The sequence below is a fragment of the Vespula pensylvanica genome, chromosome 5 (assembly GCF_014466175.1).
Source record: "Vespula pensylvanica isolate Volc-1 chromosome 5, ASM1446617v1, whole genome shotgun sequence".
NCBI classification, from domain to species: domain Eukaryota; kingdom Metazoa; phylum Arthropoda; class Insecta; order Hymenoptera; family Vespidae; genus Vespula; species Vespula pensylvanica.
Genome location: NC_057689.1, coordinates 6751546 through 6774852, shown reverse-complemented (window position 1 = coordinate 6774852; position 23307 = coordinate 6751546). Strand labels below are relative to the sequence as shown.

Genomic DNA, 23307 nt, shown 5'->3' with positions numbered 1-23307 from the left:
AAAAAAAAAAATCGTTCTCTCGAAAGTAATATCGTAACAAAAAGTATCGTAAACAAAAATTCTATTGCGACAGTAAAGAACGAAAGATAAGAAAAGCCATGAAAGAAAAAGAAAGAAAAGAAAGAAAAGAGAAAACGGCGGAGGAACGTCGAAAACGATGATTGAGATGAATGATGAATTAACGACGAAGGAACTTAGCGTGACGATGGATTTTACCTCGCGCGAGGTGTGCCTCATCGCAACGGATTTCCCTTTGGACGCAACACCCGCGTTGGAGAAAGAAGCAGGAACGACTAACGTCGGCGAAAATTCAATGTCGAGTAGTCTAAAACGAGAGGTGTACCACGATCACGTGTTACATTTTCGAACTGAGAGCACATTGACGGCGGGCTACACAATATTCTGTCTGTCTCTCTCTTTCTCACTCCTCTTTTCTTACATCATTTTCTTCCTTTTTTTCCACCCACTCTTTCTGTCCTCTCTCTCTCTCTCTTTACCTGCGTCCTTCCCTTCCTTCCTTCATCATCGTTCTTTCCCTCTCTTTCTCTCTTTTCTACTCGTTTTAGTCGACAAGAGCGTGCGCGACCGAGCCCTACGTTTCTCCTATGCCATCCCTATTTTCTATCTTCTTTACTCTTCTCTCTCGTTCTCTCTCTTTTGCGCAATCGTCGCACAGTAATCTGCGCTTATTGGACCAACGAATCGATAGGATGCGCACGAGTGCACCAAAATGGAACGAACAATGAGAGTCTCAAAGATTATAGTAGAAATCTTAAGACGAGGTACATCTTTCTTTCTTTCTTTCTTTCTTTGTTTCTTTCAGTGAGAAGGTACGATTGATTTTTTTTGTTCGCTTTTTAATTCATAGAGAACATATATAAAAGGAGATTTTATCGGATACGTTAGTATTAGGGAATCACACGATCAAAACAGTTTGGACATTCTTTTTTTTTTTTTTTTTTTTTTTTTTTTTTGGAATAGAAGGGACGAAATTCTTGAGAGTGTCTCCATCGAAATTATAGTACGACATAAGTTAAGAATAAATTATGTTTATTCCGATAATATAGATTGTACATTTAATTAATGTTTCCAAGTAAGAATTAAATATCCTAAGTATAAATTGCAACAAGAGTTAAAAAGGAACTTAATGTTATATTAACGTTCCTTTGAACATTGAACTTAACTTATTATCTCATGTTTAATGTTTCAAAATGGAATCATTGATTTACTTATAAGAGATGTAAAAATTGCGTAATAAACACTCTTGGAGAATGCATTCGACGAACAAGATGTACACCAGATCAAAAATGACACCTCGCGTAGTTGAGACAAAAGCATTAAATATCTCTGTATGCAAAAATTAAGTCTAACAGTTCTTGCTAATCTTACACGTGTACTTTAAACTTTTCCCGTTTCATAAGTCTCATTTATGACGTAATGTGATTTAACACGATCGCTTTCCTTAAGATCTGGTGTATTTTCCCCAAATGTGAAGCATGAACACAGATGCGATGAACAAAAGAGACATGACCAGTACTGGTACTGGACCGCTAAACAAACAAACAAACATATATATTATTCGTTTTACAACCTTTAGTAATTATCAATAAAAGATTTTTATTGCAAACATACGGCCGAGCAATAATCATAAAGAAGAGAAATATACTGTATATTTATTCCTTTGAAAAATATACTGGTATGTTATAACCAATCTGTAAAGTAGAACAAGAGTAACACGAAAGTAACTTACACTTTGATACCAGGCGAATCATCCGTGTAAAATCTCCACATACCACCAGAACTTGTACCGGTGTTTCTATTTCTAGATGAAGTAGCAGTGGCAGTTTTGCGTTGTCTGACAGTACCACTGCCACCTGCTCTAGGTGCTATAGCTTTGCTAGGTGAACGACCCGCGGATCCAACCGATGTGGCACTAGGTGCGGCAGGCTTGAAATAAACAAAAATTTATCTGTTAAAATCCTTTCGTTTTAAATCGATAAATATATGAAAGAAATTCTCTGTTCGAATTGCACCACTCACCATTGTTATTTATGATAATTAAAGCTCTCTTCACCGAAAAGGGATTTATCACAATATTATTTCGTGTTTAGCAAAACTCGAATTCCTTTTCGTCAAATATTTTAACACACATAAAAGCCTAATAGGACGGATACGTAACAAAAGAAGTATAAGTTTTGCAGCTCGCTAAAGGACTGCGTTTGGATCACTTAAGACTACGTTTTGAACACTCGCTTCCGTCTGAAGTACACCGATCAACGACGTGTCATATGTATACGATACACGTGGTGCGTCTTTGACACGTCATCGGAATCAACTATATTCGTCTTCTTCGTTGGCTGCGTTATTTTAGTGCGGGTTTTCATGAAAGCGTTTTAAATTCGACGCTTGAGGACGCTGATAATTGAGAATTCGTTCTGTTAAGGTTATCTCAAATTAGCGGGAAATTCAAAGTTCTTTTCAATTCTTTCGTCCATTAATAGAGTCATTAAAATTCGTAATTTACGAATAAACAAAAAAATTAATATTCGAACGAGGATGACGGGGGAGGAAAGTATCGAACGACGAAAATATTTTTAACAATTTCTTTGGTATTTTTTTTAATAACATCACGGTATTCATCTACAATTCGTGTGACAAAATAAAAAATATATAAATCAATACGAAATGTTGTATAATAGATTGAATCATAATGTAAAAGTTTATAAATTCGTTATGCAGAACACGGTATTTGTACCTTAATCGTGTATATGAGGAGTTATGATACATACTCGCAAATATACTAACTGTGCCAACCATTTTGAAAAACAATGTTTATTAAAAGCTGGCTTTTTAAATCGTCGTATTGCCCCAGCATAAACTTCAGGTCAAATATTTTGGTTCTTTGGAAAAGTATTTCTACTTTTATATCGTGATGTATAAAAAATATATATACGAATATCAGCATATGTTCGTACTGAAAGTATAGTAATTTGATATTTAAAAATAAATAGGTATGAATGATAATAGTATTAATTACTATATATATAGATATAGAAAACTCATTGTAAGCAATATATATATATATGATAGTATCTACAACACAGAATTGCTTTCTTCAAGGTCTAAAAAAAGGTCTTTGTGTATCTATGCCAACACTAAAAGAGTAACACTTCTTATAACATTGTATGTGAACTAATCTTGATATTTTGTTACAAATCAATTTTACTTTGTCACCAAAATAGTGGACCTAATTTTTAGCATTATGGGCTTTCTATTACATAGTTTTTCCCACATACATTGTATCATATACAATAATTAATGTATTTTACGTTTGTGACTGAACTTTTATAGTTCTGATGTTCATAGACTAGTCTTCACAGTTATGGCTTAAAGTTTATATTTATGATGTAATGAGAAGCAGCGCATTTACAGTGCCTTTACTATTATAATTGGAAATAGAAAAGGAAGTCACGCGTTGGTGCAGGAACTTTTGTTCTGTTTTTTTTTTTTTTTTTTTTTTCACTTATAATATGTAATGTATCTGAAGTCAATAGTAAAGTAAAAAAAAAAAACATTATTTTTACGCTCGTATAAAAGTATTAAAAGCTTTAAAATTTTAATTGGGAATAAAAATAAATTATTGATTTTTTGTGAAGCATTCTTGTGTTAATGTAGTTATACTACAAAAAAACATAATTATCTTAATTTATGAAATGCTTAGAAATTCCGCTATTACGTGCACCCTAATATTTCTTGTCTAATAAATCTCATATATTACTTAATCACATTCTTGTAAAATTGTAAGTCATAATAAAATTGTATTTTAGATATTTCCATCATATTTCTTGTAAACGATCTTTAAAATCGTTTCTTATAGTATAATAGGGATACTATAATTTTTCTGTAGAAATTTCAAAATTGTTTAAAAAATGCATTAAGTTTGTATTCTATTGAAACGCTTTGGCCTTCGTTTGTTCCGTTTCAGGCATATTTTTAATCGTGGATTATTGTATAAGACAATGCTAAAAATACGCGTTTATAATTGTCTTACTTATAAAATTAAGTAGAATAAGATTAATATTTCTTGATATAATAACTTTTGTTGTATATTACTTAATTATAATAATAAGAAATTTTTAATATGTTGAAAATTTGGCACCTTTTTAGATTATGAAAATTCTTTAAAATTCTTCGTAAATTTTTCTTTGTTTCATTATACTCATAGTATAATTTTAACGTTTTTTTAACGTATCAAATTCATACTGTTAATAACATTAATGGTGCACATCAGATGGTGTACATATAATTCATACTTTTTATCAACAACAATAAATTATAACAGGATGTTTATATAATCGCATTGATCTAATGGCTCGATGTTATATCCACAGTGCAGTCAAATTTAATTAATTTTATGCCTGATACTGAGACTTATTAATCATTAAAGTATTCATGATTATACAATATAACTAAATTATTGTTACCAAAAATAAAGTCTTTAGAAAACGGAAAACATCACATTGCACCGTGTCATTCATTGATTTTAGTACAGCTCATAAACGTTATATGATAATATTTGATATTATAAAACAATTTCCGTATTGTTAAAAATTGTTGAATTTGATCATCAAAAATTTTTTCTTATCACATAGATATGGATTCAATTAATACATTATCTTGAAAACACTGACCTTGATGAGTCTTATGCTGTTGCTCATTATCTGACATTTATCTGACACGATGCTCAAATGAATCAGTTTTATCAAAATGAAATATGAAATAAATATTATCTTTTATTTTTTGTTTGGTCCAACTTAAGTACTGGTTACGCCTTTGCGGGCTACCAATAAATTTAATACTGGATGTTTCTTTATATAAGAAACAGCTTTTTTATGAGTAACCATCGTGAAATCGTATCCATTGCACTGTAGAATTTTGTCATGCATTCTAAGACCGCTTTTAGCTGCTGGTGACCCTTCATGAACTTCAGTTACATATATACCCTGAAATAGTAACATTATTATAGAATTTAGATAACTATTATCTTTGTAATTATTATTCAAAAAAATATTATAATACATTATCCGTATAGCCTTGTGGACTCTTTCGAAAATCTTGATCTATTCCTCCCCCAATTTTAAATCCACATTTCATAACTTCTTCTCCATTTTCATTAACTTCAGTTTCTTTATGCAAAGTTATTGGTATCTGTAGAAAAACAAATGTATCCTTTATATTTTTTTCCAACCATACATGTAAAGATAACGTTAAAATACTTTTCTGTATTTTCTCTTTGTATTATATATAATACCTCAGTAGATAAGATGTAAATAATGAAGATTAATCTAGAAGCCGAGTATTAGTATATGTAATGCAAATTTTTATATTATTAATTAAACAATCAAGGTATACTTTAAATAAACAAAATTATAACTTTGATAAAACTCACACTCAGGCATTCCATCGCAGTGCCCGCTTGATGTTGAAAAGCCATTTTTGCGCACATAATGATAAATTTTGTTTTTACACTTGGTTCCGTTAAAAAAATTCGTCTAAATTTCGCGATGACACGAATCACACACGCCCTAAACACGTCAAAGCAATCAACGAGATGCAAACGAGAATAGAATTTAGATATTTTCGAATTTTTATTGCTTAAATATCGACAATACTTCTTTATTTATTAGTTTTCATTCGTTTGTTTATCTAATTATGCATACGATGCATTCCCTGAGTAAGCTTAAGATATTAATTGAACTATGTTAGTCGACATACGGTCTTATAGCGTAGTTAAGAATATCGATGCACAATATTGCATTCAGTATTGTCGTTTAGTAATCGCTTCTTTCGCTAGATGACACCATAAAGAACATTCAACGTTTTGTTAGTCAATAATTAACACAAAAAATTTCTTCAGATAAATTATTAATACGTATCAAGAGGAATTTAGAAAACTCTTTTTAAGAATTTGTAAAAAATACAATTTGCATATTATTTCGAGAAATTCTTTCCAATACTTTTTTATAATATGAAATATTATAGCAGATGGCGTTGCGATATATCGTTTGAGCGCCAATTTTATCCGCGTAGTCGATCACTCGGCGCCATTTTAAGTTGCACTTAGTCGCACGTCGTTAGGATCTTTGTTGCTCTTTTGTAAATTAATTTTAACGTTAATAACTTTCTCCGATAGCATAAATAATAATAATCACGCGCCTTGGACGAATTATAAGAAATTTTGTTAAACGAAACGTTTGAATGTTCTTTAAAACATTAATTATGTATCTCTGCGATTAATTTCAAAAAACATACTCTCGAAAATCTGTTCTGTTATATTATTTCATATACATTTATATATATATATATATATATATATATATATATAGATAGTATAATATATATATATCTTTATTATAAATTTATATTAATAATGAAATAATTTAATTCTAAACTTATTTAAGATCATATATATTCGTGATTGTTTACGTTTCCGAGCGATCGATAATAGTGGCACAAAGTATAAACAAACATTAACAACGTTTCTAACCTTAACAAAGCGATCTATTATCGATTTACTTGGAGTCTTACCTTTAGTTACAGTTCATCCTCGGAGGGGTAAGCATCGTCTCTTTGTGCGTACTATACAACATTCGTACGTAAGTACATATACGCATATATAAGTTAATTAAAACCACGTTTTCTTCGATCGTTTTACGAGTTATCATCGATATTTCATTAAAAGATGTAAGATATAATTTTTCCTTTCTTCTTCTTTTTTACGACAATCTTAATCGTTCCATAATAGATCTAATAAGAGATTGGTTAAAAAAAAGAAGAATTTCGAGGAAGTATTTCTTGTATAACTAGTTTATTCGTCCGTCATAGCTACGCTATGTCACAGATCTTTTTTTTTGTTTTTATATATTTTTTTTTTGTTTTCACGTTAAACGCAATCGTAATACGCATACAGGCATATATACCCATATAGGATTTATTAAACGTGAAGTTTACAGTTTCGTTTTAGAGAAAGAAGGAAAAACAAGGAACGGAAGAAAACAGAAAAAGGAGTAGAAGAACATTATATCGCTACGCATATTGTACAAGATAAATATGAAAATTCGAAGGAATTCGTACGAAATCGAAATCGTCAATATGGAATCGTATCTACAAAGTACCTTCTAGAAAATAATAATAACATTCTTTCGTTATAATATCTTATAATTAATCATTTATTATAATTGAGCACCATCTGCAGAGATGTCTGTGGTTCCTCTCGCCGTTCCCCTCGATAAAACTTAGCTTAATTTCTTTTTTTCTTTTTATTATTTTTTTTTTTTTTTAATTTTATTTTTTATTTTAATCGATGTTTTCTTAACTTCTATTTATCATACATGGCGCTTTAAAACACGTAAGAGGCATACTCTGTAACACGCTACGATATGAGAGTTTTATGTTTAGGGAAGTCGATATTAGAAAAAAATATAAAAAAACTTTCATACTACGAAGTATATCGAAGTTTAATATTTCTTTTTGGCGATCTTGGACGAGGATGAAGAGCGAACAGGGAAATCGTCTTATTTTCCGATATACCGAATATTATTCGCTGTATACCGTGTGTATATCTATATAATATATAAATTGGTCGATAAAACTATCTCAAAGTATAGTATATCGAGAGTATATTATCAGACTTATTTGCCATTAAAAAAGAAAAGATATAATACAACTAAGTAAATAAATAGATAAATAAAGAAATAAAATAAACGTAGGAGTATCTATAGTTGATAGTACGTTTACATATATACTTAGATATTTATAGATGAAAAATATTGAAAAAACGAAGGAACTGTAATTTTCATATACATACAGATATAATTTGCACGTTCGAACATAACGTTTGTATAATATCGACATTTACGAGGATGTATTTTTTAATTCGATAAGTATCGTTCACCCTGTCTTGTCGATTGATCTTTTATTTTTTTATTTTTTTTATTTTTGGCAGTTTGTATTTTGTATTTATTTGCGAGTCTTTTGTCTCTCTCTCTCTCTCTCTCTCTCTCTCTCTCTCTCTCTCTTTCTCTCTCTTTCTCTTTTTCCTTTTCATGTTATCTTTTTTTGTCTTTTTCGCAAAGGATACACATCATAAATAATACAGAGCATGCCTCCGTTATTATAGAATGCGAATTGCTCACAGACGAGCAAATTTGAAGGATCCCTTGGCAGAAATGAACTAATAAGCGTAATTAGTTCGCCTCAGTCTCACTTTGTCGGAGCGATAAACCGGAGGACCGAATATTTATAATATGTATATGTGTATATATATATATATATATATGTATATTAAATATGTATAATTAATTGGCCATAATATTGTGCAATGCTTTCGAAGTCGTTCATGTCGATCGCTGCAAATTCAATGACATTTTTTAGTTTAACAAACTTTCACATATTCGTTTTATGAGTTATTAATTTTCTTTCTTTCTTTCTTTCTTTCTTTCTTTCTCTTTTTTCTTTTTAATTCCTTTTTTCTTTTTTCAAGACACTGTTTATATCTATACGCTTGACAGTTCACACTCGTAGAAGCAATCCAGTTCGTTTTGTATTGTACATACATACAACGATAGAAATACTATCGATACGCCTACAAATTACCTTTGACATGATCGTGATCGTTTTGTTTCTTCTTTTTCTTCTTTCTTTTCTTTTTTTTTTTGTTTCTTTCTTTTCTTTTTATAAGAAAGTTCAATCGGAAATTAACATAGTCGGTTAGCATTCACATTTTCTTTTTTCAATGAGAGAGTCATTCATCGTGAAGAACGCTAAGAACGAAAATTCAAATCGTAAAGTGAAAGTCGCATTAAGAGAAATTCACAAGTGCATTATCGTCTTTCTTTCTTTTTCTTTACTTCATTTGTCTCTCTCTTTTTCTCTCTTTTGCACGTGTCCATCGTGTTCGAAGATTTTTCTTATTTATTTTATTTTTTTTTCTCTTTCTTTCTTTATTTACACTTTAGCTTTACCTTAACTCGATAATTATATTATTATCATTAATACATTATCTTTCGACGTTTTCGAGTTAGCTTCGTTTCAACGCCACGACGAGTATTGTGTTATTAAATAATCGATACATCTTTTATATTCGTCGTTTTGTGGCAGTAAAAATGAAGAGACGCGATAAAACTATACAGAATTCAGACATACGAATATATCGATACATTATTATTATTATTATATATTAATATTAATATTACTATTATTATTATTATTAATATTATTATTAATATTATTATTATTATTATTATAATTATTATTATAATTATATAATTTATAATTGTACAATAAAGAGATGGCCTGGCCATATCCTAACATCGACAGGACGCGTTCGATCGATCGATCATCGTCATGAAGATGATAAATATATCGTCGGTGTACACATACATACATACATACATACATACATACATACACACCCTCCCACACACTCGCGTGTATATTTGGAAGAATTATTCTCGTGCGGATAGATTCGAGAAAATGAAAATCGATCTCGACAACGCGTGATACATGTAATATATATTATCGGCGATAAAGTATAAGACGATATATTACTTACGTTTATCCCCTTTTTACTTTTTTTCGCACCGTTTTTTCCTTTTTCTCTTTTTTTCTTCTTTTATTATTATCTTCTTTTCTTTTTTAAATCGTTAGTAGCAAATGTAAATTGCGAACAAAAGACAGTCTATTCGTTTTCGAAGTCAGCTTTATACTTTCCAGATCGCATTGCTTAAGTGTACTCGTGTATTTAAAATTAGCGCATTTTTAACTCATTTCGAATTTACGTAAGGTATATATATGTGTGTGTGTGTATGTGTGTATAGATTAAAAAATGTATCAATATGACGGCAGTAATGATACTAAGGTCGTTTTTTTTTATCATATTCTTTCTTTATCTTTATCTTTATTTCTCTCTCTTTCTCTTTCTTTCTTTCTTTTTCTCTTTTGTTCTCACGTTGCAAATATAAATGGTCGAATTGCACTTGATCCGCACGTCTTCATACTCTCTCTCTTTTTCTCTCTCTCTCTCTTTCTTTCTTCCTCTCTTTCTTTCTTTCTTTTTTTCTCTCACTCTCTCGAATTTTACGAACGATAATTAAAAAGTGTCATCTTTTACATCGAAACTATACTATATTTCACTATCATCCGAGGGGGAATCGGAGAGACACCCGGCCGACGAATTATTTTTTTTCCTAAAGAAGGATGAAGTTTCAACGATGATGATTCATCACATCGTCCCACGAAGATTCTTGCTCGTACCAACGAATCTTGATCATACGTGTATGGTGAACTCCTGTCTCTCTTGTTCCTTCCTTTGTTGATACCTGCACCGTAGAAATAATTATTTCAAGGATCTATTTTATTATTAACTTTTGTTATCATTAACGCACAAATAATATTGCGTGCACAATCAGCCTCGTATATAAATATGTATCATCTTGGGTTTAATTAGGAGATTTTATAAATAAAAGCCAGGATCAGTAAGGATTTATTGCATAAAATCGGATGTAAACAAATCAGAGAGATCGATCTTTGAAATAGTTTTGCACTTGCGATGACTTGAGAAATGTAATAATTTTTTCCTTTTTATTCTTTTTGATCTTTCCGATCGATAGACGATCGATCGATCGATCAAGTGTCAAATACTATTGAAAGATCGTAAAGAGAAACATGGAATTGTTATTTCTTGGCGAACTTTCATTTTTGGCTAATTGTAATTATATTAACGCGGCGCAATTGATATAAGCGAGCTCGAATATAGAGAGATTTGACATCGTGTCAGCTTACTACGGTCTACGGAGGTTCGTGTCGATACCTAGCGAGCATAGTTTCGACGGCTTCAATTGGGAGTCTACCCAAGCTGCCGCCATGGCGGGCCCCGACGGACAGGCCCTGCCAATCACGCTCACGCTCATGATCACGATCACGGTCACGATCGCACTCCACGTCGCTCAATTCACGGCTGTCGCTGAACCCGCTTGGCGGCAACAGCGTCATGTCCTCCACCGAACTACGCATAACAGATCAGAAAAGGGGAAAAAATGTGGAGAAAATTCTAAACGCAACGAGTTTGAAAAAAAGATTTTCTTTTTTTTTATAGGTAGAAAGAGAGAGAGAGAGAGAGAGAGAGAGAGAGAGAGAGAGAGAGAGAGAGAGAGAGAGAGAGAAATAAGAAAGAGAAAGAGAAAGAGAAAGAGAGAGAGAAACATAATTGGTAGTCGGTGGTATTGTTCTTTTTTTGCGTTTTTTTATATTTTTTATTTTATTTTCTTTTTTTTTTTTAGAACTGATGGCTGACCAGAAGTCGGCAACTCGTATGTTCGAGATAAGACTCCAAGGCGGGGTGCAACGACGTGAACCTAATTCGTGCTATTTTATTTTATTTTATTTTTTCTTTCTTATTAGCGCGTGTTAGTAATGGAATGATGAATGATATATGCGTATGCGTGAATGACGATTTTTCTTTATCCTCGAGACTGCCTGCACGTTTTAATCTTATGGTTCAAGATTCTTTTTCTTTTCTTTTTCTTTTTACAATTTTCCATGATTAAAATGAAATAACGAGAAGAACGCGCAGGTTGAATCGAGGCTGAGGCTTGGACCGTGTTTCGTTTTTGTAACGGGAGACGTGGAAAAACGATTGAATTTGTTTTTGTCGGAGGAAAAATTTCATTAAATGTTATATGAATGAATTGGCGATTAAAATATTCTCATTGTGATTTAAAATAAGAAAAAGGAAATAAGAAACAAAAAGGAAAAGTAAAAGAATCGATAATATTTTTCCACATCTCCTTTGCATCGACATGAAACTTATGAGACCGTGAGAGATTAGGATCGAAGAGTCAGGAGTGAGTGCTAGTGGAAACAAACAAACCTTGGCTACCTGCGAGTGGACCGGCTCGGTTGTCGGCTTCGTCGTCTCGCGAGCGATGGTGAACCTTCGTTGTTAGATTCCGTGCTCGATTCCACACCTCGTGAAAATACATCTGCAAACGTTATTAATTCGTCATTTATATATTTTTTTTGTTTCGTTTTTTCTCGATATTTTGAACCGAACTTTATTAAAATCTTGAAATCATCAAAATGGTCCATCGAAAAAGTTCCATCTCTATTTTATATAATTTATACATTATTTATTTTTTATATTTTTAATTTAAAAATAATATTTAAAGGAAAAAAGATAGTTTTGTTGAAAAATAATTTTTACGAAAACAAATTCGCACTACTTATAAAATTAACTTTTAGGAAAGGAACTTTTTTTATTTGAAAATAATTTTCTACTTAAGCCGAGAAAACTCGTTGGTAAATTTGATATTTTATTCAATCGTTCGAGATAATTATTCTTTTAAATATCGTAATTAAAAGTTACCTCTACAAGGTTTGACCGGCACTCTGTAACTAGGCCCGGCACATTCGCCGCAAGGACTACCAGAAGTATCACTACCGGAACCTTGTCGACTCGAACGAAGTTTGCTTTCCGCTTCGGCGATGCTCGGGAAGTATCGTTGTTTATGCCACCTAGGAGTTTTGGACCTGTACGTGAAAGCAATACCAGAAGGAGGAACCAAAGAGAGAGAAAGAAGAACCAGAAAAAAGAGAGAAAGATAGACGAAGACGAAGACGAAGACGAAGACGAAGACGAAGACGAAGACGAAGACGAAGACGAAGACGAAGACGAAGACGAAGACGAAGACGAAGATGAAGATGAGAACGAAGACGAAGATGAAGATGAAGAAGAGGAAGAAGAAGAAGAAGAGAAAGAAGAAGAAGAAGAAGAGAAAGAAGAAGAAGAAGAAGAGGAGGAAGAGGAGAAGAAGGAGGAGAAGATGTGAGATTGATTACCTTTCGAAATCTACGCTGGATCTTTCATAATCGATAGTATTGATGTCCTCGTTCTCGAGGTGACCAAACGTTTTAAATTGCATCGTATAATCTAACGTTGCCGTGGTCACGGAACGATTTTCTCTCCCTGGTACACTGAACGTTGCGTATGGACTGATTTCATACATTTCTATGAATAAAATATTGCATGTTATCTTATAAAAAAAAATCATTTCGTTTAAGTAAAGGAATAGAAGGATATTGAGAAAAGTTTGATTAGGGTTTGGAGTATCATTTAGTCAACGAGATCGTACCTGATCCATGATCGTTCGATTTGTGATTTTCTTGTTTAACTGGCGAACTCGTGTATACTTGATGATTACGTCTGTTGTCTCGTTCTGCCGTAGACTTTAGTTGTACCGTGGACATACAGCTCGATAAATGGTGATGTTGTTGGTGTTGTTGTTGTTGCACCAGACCAAGTCCAGTTTGTTGTTGTTGTTGTTGACCAGGTAGAATCTCCCCCAGATAATTGGACCTAAAGAAACATAGAGTGGATTTATTATGTAATTGTTCTTTCTGCGAAAGAAAGATGGTGTCATTGGTATTCACCTGCCGCTACGTTTGAGCATGATATATCCTAGGATGATAGCTGATATGATAAGGATGATAGCACAGACTAAGGGTACGACGACGTAGAGTACTTTGTGGTTTGGTATACTCTTCTTTACATCGTCTTCCATGATCAGATCGTTCGGTGGTCCAATACTTACTCCACTTAACGTAGTCGTCGCAAATTCCATTTGAGTTTGCGTAGATCCGGCATCGTTATGCGCAGTTAAACGCAAGCTATACCACGAGGCAGTTTTTAAATCTCTTATTACGAGATTTTCGGTAGCCCTACTAGCTACTAGGATCCATACTTCGGTGTTAATACGTCTACGATATTCAACGGTGTAGTATTGAATCGGACATCCTCCGGTTGGCCAGGATAATAAGTTCAGTTTTACGGAAGTTCCATTCGCTGAGATGATGTCTCGTTCTTTCGGTAGCAAGGGAGCTAAAAGGATGTTAAGTGATGAAGAATAGATAAAAATTTGTTGTACTTCTTACGAGATATAATTTTGTACCAGTTCCTTTAGTTGTTGCACTTATCAATGAACTTGGATCTCCAGTGCCAACACGATTGTGAGCAGTTAAATGAGCCAGATACGATGATCCACATTTCAAGCCGGTTAGTATGAACTCGGTTTGTTCCGGAGACAATGCGATTTCTTCCCAACCACCTTGATCTCTCTTGTAACTTAACACGTATCCTGAATGACGCATACACGTTTCATTTGATTCCTTTTATTTGATATCTTTGAAGTGTTTTATATAGTTTTTTAAACGATACCTTGAATAGTAGCACCACCATTGTCAGGATGATTCCATCGAAGTCTTATGCTATTTGTTGTCGTATACTGAAGTTCCAAGGTTGGTGATCTCGGTGGCATTACCACTACCAATGTGTAAGTTATAGAATCTTCACCAAATTGATTATTAGCAGAGCAAGAGTAATTTCCAGCTACAGATTGTTCCAGTGCTAAAATTCGAGATGATTAATATCGGTTTTTACGATTTATTGATATTAAATTGGTCAATTAGCATTCTAATAACAAACCACATATATGGAGATGACCATCCGGCGTAAATTCGTAATGCCTGCCGGTTGATACTTGACCATTTCTATAGGTCCAAATTGGACGTGGTGTAGGATTGCCAACGACCAAACAAGACAACGTGATGGATGATTTGACAGCCCTTCTTAAGAGTTGTGAAAACGAAGCTACTCTTGCAGGTGCTCTGGTATTCGTAGTTTGCGTTACTATAGTAGTTGCTTCCCCTTCGCCAAGGCCAGTCGTTGCGGATACCCAGAATTCGTATAGCTGTCTAAAATGTATCAAACGTTATACGAAAGATTATGTGTTTGAATATTAAATTATTTAAATTTTGTAATTTGCACCTTTCGACTAGACCACGTAATTCCATGGTGAGAGTATCGGTTGGTGATGACGGAGGTTCATGCATAGTGTGAGTATTGTGATTACTGGAACCAGCTTCTCTGCTGTAAACTGTATACTTGGATACATTGCCGTTAGGTTGTAAAGGTGGTAACCATGATACCAATATACTTTCCGCAGTTAATGCTAAAGCTTTGATGCCTGCTGGAGGTCCAGGAACTGTTGATCAGAAAACATGTTAATTTCATATAGGATATTCTCGTTAAAATATACATCGATATGATTTACCATCTTCTTCTGTCATACAATAAATTGGTTGACTCAATACACCATCGCCAGCTCCCGTGTATGCCAGTACTCTGATAGAGTAGTTCGTATATTTATACAAGGTATGCAAATAAGTTTCTACGCTTGATGTTCGTTTTACTTCACCCACCGTTGAGATATCCACTGAAGAAATAACGTAATTGATGATTTAGTTTCTTCATGGTTTACCTTTTAAATATTGTAATTTCTTTTAGATCACTCACTGTTGTCAGTAGGCACTGGTCTGTAATAAACTTTATATCCTTGAATAATTCCGCCATGTTGATGAGGAGGTGGTGCGTTCCAAGATACTTTAACGGATTGAGAAGACAGTGCAACGCATGTGACTTGCGTAGGAGGTGTTTCCGGCACTACGTTAGGTTCGATCAATTTTAGCTTAGATCTTTTGATCCGTTATACTTCTATTTTTATTAAAATTTAATTCGGATACTTTACCTCCTTCCTGAGTGGTTCCAACTATAGGCGCGCTACTCGGGCCACTAGCTATGCTATTGAAAGCCCTGATTGATATGTCATACTTGGTAAATTTTCTCAGACCAGTGAGCTGTACTTTCGTGGTTGCCCAGCCATTCACCGTAAGGCTTTTGCTTTGATTTACACCCGATGTCGAGGATGAATGTTCCGACCAAGTTACTATGTAACCCAAAAGGTCTCCATTACATGATTCCTTAGGAGGTGGCTAGAAAGATATCCTAAGATTAGAATATTTTACTTAAACGTTTTAGAAAGATTTCATGTTGAATACTTACTTGCCAGCTAACTACAAGCTCTCCCGGTCCTGCGGATTGTACTTTGATATTTTGTGGAGGTTCAGTAGGTGCTGTTTTAAAGATAGATAATATATAATATTAGGGAATAAATTATTGTCACTTGACAAATAATCGATATTTTAGTATAGTGGTCCACGTACCTTCTTCTTGAGTCTTGGCTACCACAGGTTCAGTAGGAGCACTAGCATCGATAGAATTTATCGCGAATACTCGAAAAGTATAAGTGACTGCGGGATGAAGACCACCGACCAAGGCTACCTCTTGATCATCGCTCGTTGTTTCAAACGGTGACAGGCCTATCGAGGGAATATTAATACAATAAACTCTATAGAAATAGACTGTGATAAGACAGATAGATGATACCATTTTGCGTTGGATGTATAGCATTGCTTGCAATGTTAAGATTTCCTGTCGAATAGGTAACATTGTGAGTTTTCGCAGGATTCCAATCGTCGTTTATACCATGACTAAGAGATCGATATTGAATGACGTAATTTCTAATTGGACTATTCCCATCGAAAGCCTTTTTCCATAACAATCTTATAGATCGTGATCCAATTTCTATGACTTCAAGAGAAGCAGGTGGATCGGGTCTCTCTGTTCAATAGACATAAATGGATTTTCATTTTCTTGACTCATAATAAGAATAATTCGATTTAAAGAAAGAGTACTACCTTGTACAGCTAGATATATAAGATGCTCGCTTCTACCATATGCATTGTTAGCCGTACATCTGTAGACACCAGAATCTTGTCGATCGCTACTACTGATAGATAGTTGAGACTTCAAACCATTGTCAGTTTTTATTTGACTGATACTAAGCCTGTGACTATTCGTATCCAATCGATCGCTATTATGCATCCATTGTACTTCTATCGGATTGTCGCCGATTACCGTGCAATCTAAAGTAACAGATTCGCCTCGACGAATCGTCACGTTTTTACTTTGAAATTCGAATCTCGCGGGTTCTGTAAAAATTTCGAAGATAGAGAAATATGTTTAAATAGAAATTTTTCTAAAAAATAAATGTTTACTGACCATGTACAGAAACATAAATCACTTTGCTTAATCCAGAGCCAATACCGTTGTTGGCTCGACAAAGATAATGACCTTCATCTTGCGGTCCCGCAGACGCTGTCCATAAAGATCCATTAGGTAATATAGTTAGTCTGCCATTGAGACCATCAACTAGGGGTTGATAATCGTTGGAAGTTCTGCCTCTGGCGCGAAGCCATGAGATGAGAGGTGGTGGAAAGCCTTTGGCCTCGCAATGAACGTTCAACTGGTTGCCAAGAAGAGTTGCTACATCCTGTGGCTCGAAGATCCACTGCGGTGGCACTTTGACTAATAATTCGGCAGTATGATTGACCTTGGCTGCGTTGTTCGTTGCTACGCAAGTATATTTGCCGCTGTGTCGAGACGAAAGTTCCTTGAAGACTAATAGACTGAAGAACTCGGCACCTCTCTCTTCGATCTGAACGAACAGAAAACGTTTTTAATCATTTTCTTTTTTGGTATTTATGAGTCCCAGGATATTTTACAGAATATAAAATCTGTTTACTTACTCGAAGAGAAGAAGGCAAAGGCTCGCCATCTTTCAACCAAGAGAAATAAATAGGAAGATCGCCGGATATGACGCTACAAGTGACTTGAGCACGGCTACCTTCTTGCAAGTTCGAAGGAAAGTTGAAGGGACTCATAACGGGTGGACCTACGAAGAAAAGAATTCAATGAAGTTGCTCGTGTTGAATTTGTTACTTTTAGATTAGTTTTCGATTTGAACGGATGAGTGTTCGATCATATCGTTTCGATCGATTATACGAAAGATCTTAGAAATATTTTATCATTAGAACTTACTGCTCACGGTGAGTCGGATATCCCTACTGGCTGTCTCTCCCGATCGAGCTCGTACTTTGCAAGTATAAATTCCAGCATCGTTAGGATCAACGTGACCGATAGTTAAATGACCACCGCTGTCCACGCGATGTCTTATGTCCAATGGTAGTTCTACGCCACCACGCGACCACTCAACCGTCGTGATTGGGTATCCGGAATAAGGACAAGTTATAGTCATGTCCACACCAGCTATAGCACGTACAGGACCGATCGATCGGATATAGGGTGGTCCTAAATTTAGCGAGTTCATACGATCGTTCAATAACCGTGTCATTCTTTTATACGACCAAAAGAATGTCTAGTTTAGTTACCATAAATGTTTAGTCTAGCTTCGTGTTCCACTTTTGCCAATGTGTTGGAAGCTACGCAAGCATAAAGTCCACCGTCTTCCGTTCCAGCGGACGATATGTTTAGATGACTGATAACATCTCCGGATTGATCGACATATTGTCCTATAGCGTATCTATGTCCAGCTGCAATTTCGCTTAATGGTTCACCATCGAGTAGCCACGTGAAGGACGGCGGTGGCGAACCGGTTGCCGAACATCGTAAAGACACAGGTGGTCCTGGCCTTAGTGCTTGCTCGATGAAAGTGTATTGTAATTCTGGAAGCGTATCTGGAAACGAAAATGTCTTCATAGATTAAGGTACCTTTGTCAGTCTTAGACCAGAACGTTGAGACGTAAAATTCGGTCCGAGTTACTTTGTGAGTCTCTGAGATGGTGCCAGTTAGGTTGACAGTCGTACATACATAGATATATACATACATACATTCATACACACATACATATATACACATACATACATACCTCCTAGTTTCAATTCCGCGGTTGCCTGCGCGTTTTCCTTGTCGCTCCTCACCAAACATTGATACATCCCTTTATCTCTACGACCAACGGATCCTATCACGAGCACCATGGGAGCCAACAATCTGATTCTCGTGTCCTGCGCGGTCAATACCAATACACCATCATGCAACCACTCGACGCTCTCAACCGGATAACCCTCGACCGTGCAGTTCATCGTTGCAGTTTCACCGGAATTGACGACCTACGAGAGATGAGACGAGACGAAACGAAATGAGGAGTAAAAGAAAACGATTCAATTTCTTTTTGGAAAATTTCAACTGGTACTTGTGGGAATACACGGGAGCTAACTATTCTCTATGGTGAACGTTTTTGATGCCTCTCACGTTTAGCGATTTCGTTTGCTCAATCAGAAAAGAAGAGGTAGGAAGTTGATTCAGCGAGCTCGTTTTCCTTTCGGATTTAATCGACGCTATAAAATCGTATGGCGTTTGGCTTGATGCCTTAATCGAGTGTTGAACAGGGAAAAGGATTTGACAATTTTCGGGATTACTTTTGTAAGAGAAGTTAAATGAATTGTGAAAATGAATGTCGTTATTACTAAATCGTTAAAAATCTTTGCTGTGAGAAAAAAGTTTACCTGGAGACGAGGCTGAATTCTAGCGTTCAACTTCGACGTGACCGACAAATGCGTTTCCGCTCGTTGTTCACCTAGTTGGTTACTCGCTCGGCAAATGTACCTTCCGGCATCCTGAGCGTCCACACGACGAATTTGCATCAGGTCACCCCAAAGTTGAATTCTACCGAACGACTCCACTGGTATTGCTTGCCCTGCAATAACAATCGAGACTGAAATATCTATAAGAAGATAAATGAGTAATCACGATAAAATCAATGAATTCATGAAAATTCGAGTTAGCTTATTAATCATAAATCATATCAATCATTAATAATATGTATTTATTACATTAACTTTTATATACGAAAATTATTATATAATGTATTAAAGTATTCATTACATTTTGCATAGATTTCAATTAGATAGTATAATAGAGGAAAGGACAAGGTGTTAATTTAGCGTAGCCTTAATTCGTTAAACAATTTCCTAATCAAACCAACCGTTAACATCGCGATACCAGGTAAATTGCGGCGGTGGGCTTCCTTGGGCAGAACAGGTCAGATGAACGTCCGATCCGCTTTCCGCAGAGATAGCAATTTGCGATCTTTGCATCAGCCTAGGTGCTATAGATGTTGTGGGTTCTGAAAAGATATCGTTACGTCATTAATTTGAAAAAGAAGAAAAAAGGAAAAAGTAGAAGTAATCGGATCTTCGTCGTAATTAAAAGCAACGCTTATCTCTACTTCCTTCCATTCGCGAATGAACGGAAAAATAAGGAAAAATAGAAAATAAGAAAAAAGAAAAAGAAAAAAAAAATTAATCAATTAAAAAGAAACGAGAAACACCTTAATGAGAATATCTTGCAAAAGCGATAAGAATAAAGTTTAATAGTAAAAATTTTGTAGTATATTGCAACATGTACACATATATATACGTATCTATACCTATATATTTACTTACATGTCTTTTTTATTTTTCTTATTTATCTATATTGGTTACTGAAGGATTTTAATGAGTCGAGACTCATAGCTATAAATGAAAGCGAATTAGCTTCGAGTGAGATACCAACCAGTGACCGTCAAAGTGGCGGATTCGCTTCTTCTCCGTTCACCGGTCAAAGCGTGAAGGGTCAGACAGGAGTAAGTGACTCTGCCGTCCTCTGGTCTGACTGCCCTTATGTGAAGATCGCCTTGCGACGTTACCACGAATCTTCCGCCTGAAACATCATCGAAATAGATCGATCATGTAACATATATATATATGTATATATATATGTATATATATTAATCACTGTATGAGTCAAAAATATAAAGTTTAATAGTTGATAGATTTTTCAACGATGTAAGATACTCGATATTCATAAATTGAATGAATAAGACAATAACAATGTATTGGAAATAAATATCGGAAAAAATATATATATATATATTTTTTATTTCTTTCTATCCTCGCTATCGAGGATCTAAAAGGTTATGCAAAATTGTCCGGGCATCTGTCGATGAAATCCCGTCAAATCATGGCTCGAACGTGTACCGTCAGGCGTGAAATTTTCAATTTAGCTCAGCCATCGGACAGCAGCAGCAACGGGGCTAGTAGCTGGGTGCTCGATTCACCCTCTCTCTCTCTCTCTCTCTTTCCTGATCGTCTCTGACCAGTCAGAGAATTGATCTCGAGAAAATTCTTTCTCATCACGCAATAGCCACATGAAGGTCGACAACTCTTTCTCTTTCTCTCTTAAAAACGCACACATGGAGTGAATACGAACATAGTACATTCCTGAAAAGTAGTTTCTTAGGTTCTAGCACGTACAGGAGCAAGTAGAAACGTTTGTCGTCGTCCTTCTAAATTGTTCGCAAACATCGTCCATCGTGGAAGCGACTCGTCCTCCCTCGTGGCAATTTTGATCCGATGAAGGATCATCGTCCCAAGTTGATACGATAGAAGATAGGAGCTATATTATTCGTCGACTCATAGTATCATTCCCTTCTACTTTAACCTCTTCGCATCGACGAAAAATAAATCCGTCTTGAACTATCTTGAGAATTTTTTATCAAAGAATTTATAAAATATTTTGTTAGTTTGCTTTTTCCTTCATTCTTTTTCTCTCTCTTTTTTCTCGTTTTCTCTCTCTCTCTCTCTCTCTCTCTCGTGTTTCTTCGAGAAAATATTTAAAAGCGTTTATCCTGAAGAGAGAAGCACGTTCCTGTATTTACGGACTCCTATCTACGAGGATTCGCAGAGTTCTTTGGAATTCGTAAAATGTCAACGACATTGGTTTCCGCGCACGAGTTGGAGTATCCTTGTGTTATATGAAAGTACGGGGAATGTCTGTACAACGAGGAAGGGAAGAAAGAAGAAGGAAGATGCGATGTAACTGAAGAAATAGAAAAAGAAAAGAGAGAGAGAGAGAGAGAGAGAGAGAGAGAGAGATAAAGAGAAGATCAGAGAGTTGCGTTGGATAGAGAGTAGAAACTACCCCTCCTTCTTCGACTCACCCGAAGACCCACCCAGCACAAGCTAGTGGTAGGAAAGAAGCAATTTAATATCGCCTTCGCGGACGGAATAAAAATACGGAGATAAATAGCCCGTATTCTCGTAACTTGGTCCGTCTTGTTGCGGTACGGCGGCGAATCGTGAGGAGGTATACTGTGGGGAAGGGTGCTGGTAGAAGGTAGGTAACTTCGAACGAGTATAGGGGTGGATGTGAGAGAGGGTGAACGACGTGTATGTTCGGATCTTTATCTTTATCTCTATCTTTCCTTTTTTTTTCTTTATTCTCTCTTCTTTTTTCGAAGACACGTACGTACATACGTATGTATGTATATATGTACGTACGTAGGTACGACGTTTGTTCTCGAAAATGCTAGAGAATCCACACTTTATCGACTTTTCTCCTGAACTTCTTCCTTTCCATCTTTTCTTTTGCGTTTCGATCCTACACCGAACACCACACGATCAAATTCCTTTTCTTCCCTCGAGCAAGAAAAGTTCTTCTTCTTTTTCTTTTTCTTTTTCTTTCTTCTCGTATATTGAGAAAACATTGTAATACATCAAATAATATTTAGAACTTTCTATGAAATAATTTATATTAATACTGATATGATAGTATGCGTGTATAAATATAGCGCACATCATTTCGAACGTAATCTCGTTAAGAGGATCTTTTACGTTTTTGATTACAATTTGTCAAGGAACATAAAGGAGATAACTACTTATCGGATAAAAAATCATCTCTTTTGTTGTATTCATTTCTAATAAAAATCGTAGTAGGTAGTCAACGTGTCAAAATAGGATTTGTTTTAATTTGATGAAAAAAAAGGGAAAAAAGAGAGACAGAGAGAGAGAGAGAGAGAGAGAGAGAGAGAGAGAGAGAGAGAAAAAAAGAAAAAAACGTTCGTACGTAATTTTTATTTTCGCACGAAATGTTCGATTTTCATCGAGTATCCTTGTTAAGCGAACGCAGAAACCGAAGGATAAGTATATCGACGAGTGTCACAGCGTCATGTGTCGTCAACGTCATCGTCGAATGCGTGGTAACACGAGTCGTGAGATACGATACGCATCAGTCCGCTCTAGATCTTCTCTATTGTGCTATCCTCTCGCTTTCCTGATGCATTCAGCTGCTTATAACAAGTAACGCGTTACATCAGAAGCATCCGCGTAAACTTTATAGCAGCGTTTGTTAAAGCTGATTCACGTGGCTTCTACGTGGATTTCCATCGACGTAAATTTTCGATTTAATACATGTAACGGTGACTGCAAGTTTGCGATAAAGTTTAAGGAAACGTGTTTGTCGAGATATGCTTCTCATGTATTTCTTTCTTTTATACTTTTTGTCACGTTATATGGAATAAATCTTTTCTAGAAAACGTTGATAGAAAGATAGAAGTAAGGAAATAACAAGATTCAGATATGTGCACTTGTATGTGCACCACGTGTGTGTGTATGTGACTTTATTAAAATGAAAATTTAAAAATGAAAAACTTGATTACAGTACTTATTAAAATAAT

General features: G+C 35.0%; 4 protein-coding genes and 1 long non-coding RNA gene across 35 annotated transcripts in view; 1 reads left to right on the top strand and 4 right to left on the bottom strand.

Annotated features, from left to right (window-relative positions):
* LOC122629492 overlaps positions 1-708 on the bottom strand; it is a 7194-nt gene extending 6486 nt beyond the window's left edge. The window contains exon 1 of the mRNA XM_043812982.1: positions 217-708. The gene's annotated coding sequence lies outside the window, so the exon portion shown is untranslated. The remainder of the gene's footprint in view (positions 1-216) is intronic.
* Positions 709-1033: 325 nt separating this feature from the next.
* Positions 1034-2307, bottom strand: LOC122629494 (protein transport protein Sec61 subunit beta). Its single transcript, XM_043812984.1, has 3 exons — positions 2041-2307; positions 1751-1947; positions 1034-1550 (listed from the first exon to the last, which is right to left on the bottom strand). Exons 1-3 carry the CDS (start codon positions 2041-2043, stop codon positions 1463-1465), a joined length of 288 nt encoding a protein of 95 aa, XP_043668919.1. The 5' UTR covers positions 2044-2307; the 3' UTR covers positions 1034-1462.
* Positions 2308-2589: 282 nt separating this feature from the next.
* Positions 2590-5826, bottom strand: LOC122629493 (tax1-binding protein 3 homolog). The gene is made up of 3 exons (XM_043812983.1): positions 5450-5826; positions 5080-5208; positions 2590-5003 (listed from the first exon to the last, which is right to left on the bottom strand). Exons 1-3 carry the CDS (start codon positions 5504-5506, stop codon positions 4815-4817), a joined length of 375 nt encoding a protein of 124 aa, XP_043668918.1. The 5' UTR covers positions 5507-5826; the 3' UTR covers positions 2590-4814.
* Positions 5827-6398: 572 nt separating this feature from the next.
* Positions 6399-7211, top strand: LOC122629495. The gene is made up of 2 exons (XR_006327278.1): positions 6399-6656; positions 7014-7211. It is a non-coding gene; the product is annotated as an uncharacterized LOC122629495 (long non-coding RNA).
* Positions 7212-10108: 2897 nt separating this feature from the next.
* Positions 10109-23307, bottom strand: part of LOC122629485 (Down syndrome cell adhesion molecule-like protein Dscam2) — a 156138-nt gene continuing 142939 nt past the window's right edge. For 25 of the 31 annotated variants that reach the window (XM_043812942.1, XM_043812947.1, XM_043812946.1 and 22 more), the window contains 26 exons: positions 20367-20513; positions 19798-19938; positions 19319-19509; positions 18682-18922; positions 18184-18489; positions 17834-18103; positions 17542-17687; positions 17015-17450; positions 16651-16944; positions 16340-16573; positions 16117-16272; positions 15956-16026; positions 15642-15885; positions 15410-15556; positions 15168-15329; positions 14882-15098; positions 14540-14808; positions 14273-14461; positions 14007-14192; positions 13489-13936; positions 13191-13414; positions 12898-13066; positions 12425-12588; positions 11939-12041; positions 10871-11065; positions 10109-10379 (listed from right to left, as the gene is read on the bottom strand). In XM_043812942.1, coding sequence (XP_043668877.1) covers positions 10328-10379; positions 10871-11065; positions 11939-12041; positions 12425-12588; positions 12898-13066; positions 13191-13414; positions 13489-13936; positions 14007-14192; positions 14273-14461; positions 14540-14808; positions 14882-15098; positions 15168-15329; positions 15410-15556; positions 15642-15885; positions 15956-16026; positions 16117-16272; positions 16340-16573; positions 16651-16944; positions 17015-17450; positions 17542-17687; positions 17834-18103; positions 18184-18489; positions 18682-18922; positions 19319-19509; positions 19798-19938; positions 20367-20513 — 5402 coding nt within the window. In that variant the 3' untranslated portion in view covers positions 10109-10327. Of the gene's footprint in view, positions 10380-10842; positions 11066-11929; positions 12042-12424; positions 12589-12897; positions 13067-13190; positions 13415-13488; positions 13937-14006; positions 14193-14272; positions 14462-14539; positions 14809-14881; positions 15099-15167; positions 15330-15409; positions 15557-15641; positions 15886-15955; positions 16027-16116; positions 16273-16339; positions 16574-16650; positions 16945-17014; positions 17451-17541; positions 17688-17833; positions 18104-18183; positions 18490-18681; positions 18923-19318; positions 19510-19797; positions 19939-20366; positions 20514-23307 lie in introns of those variants that run through there. The other 6 variants (XM_043812962.1, XM_043812961.1, XM_043812965.1 and 3 more) reach the window with 6 other exon arrangements.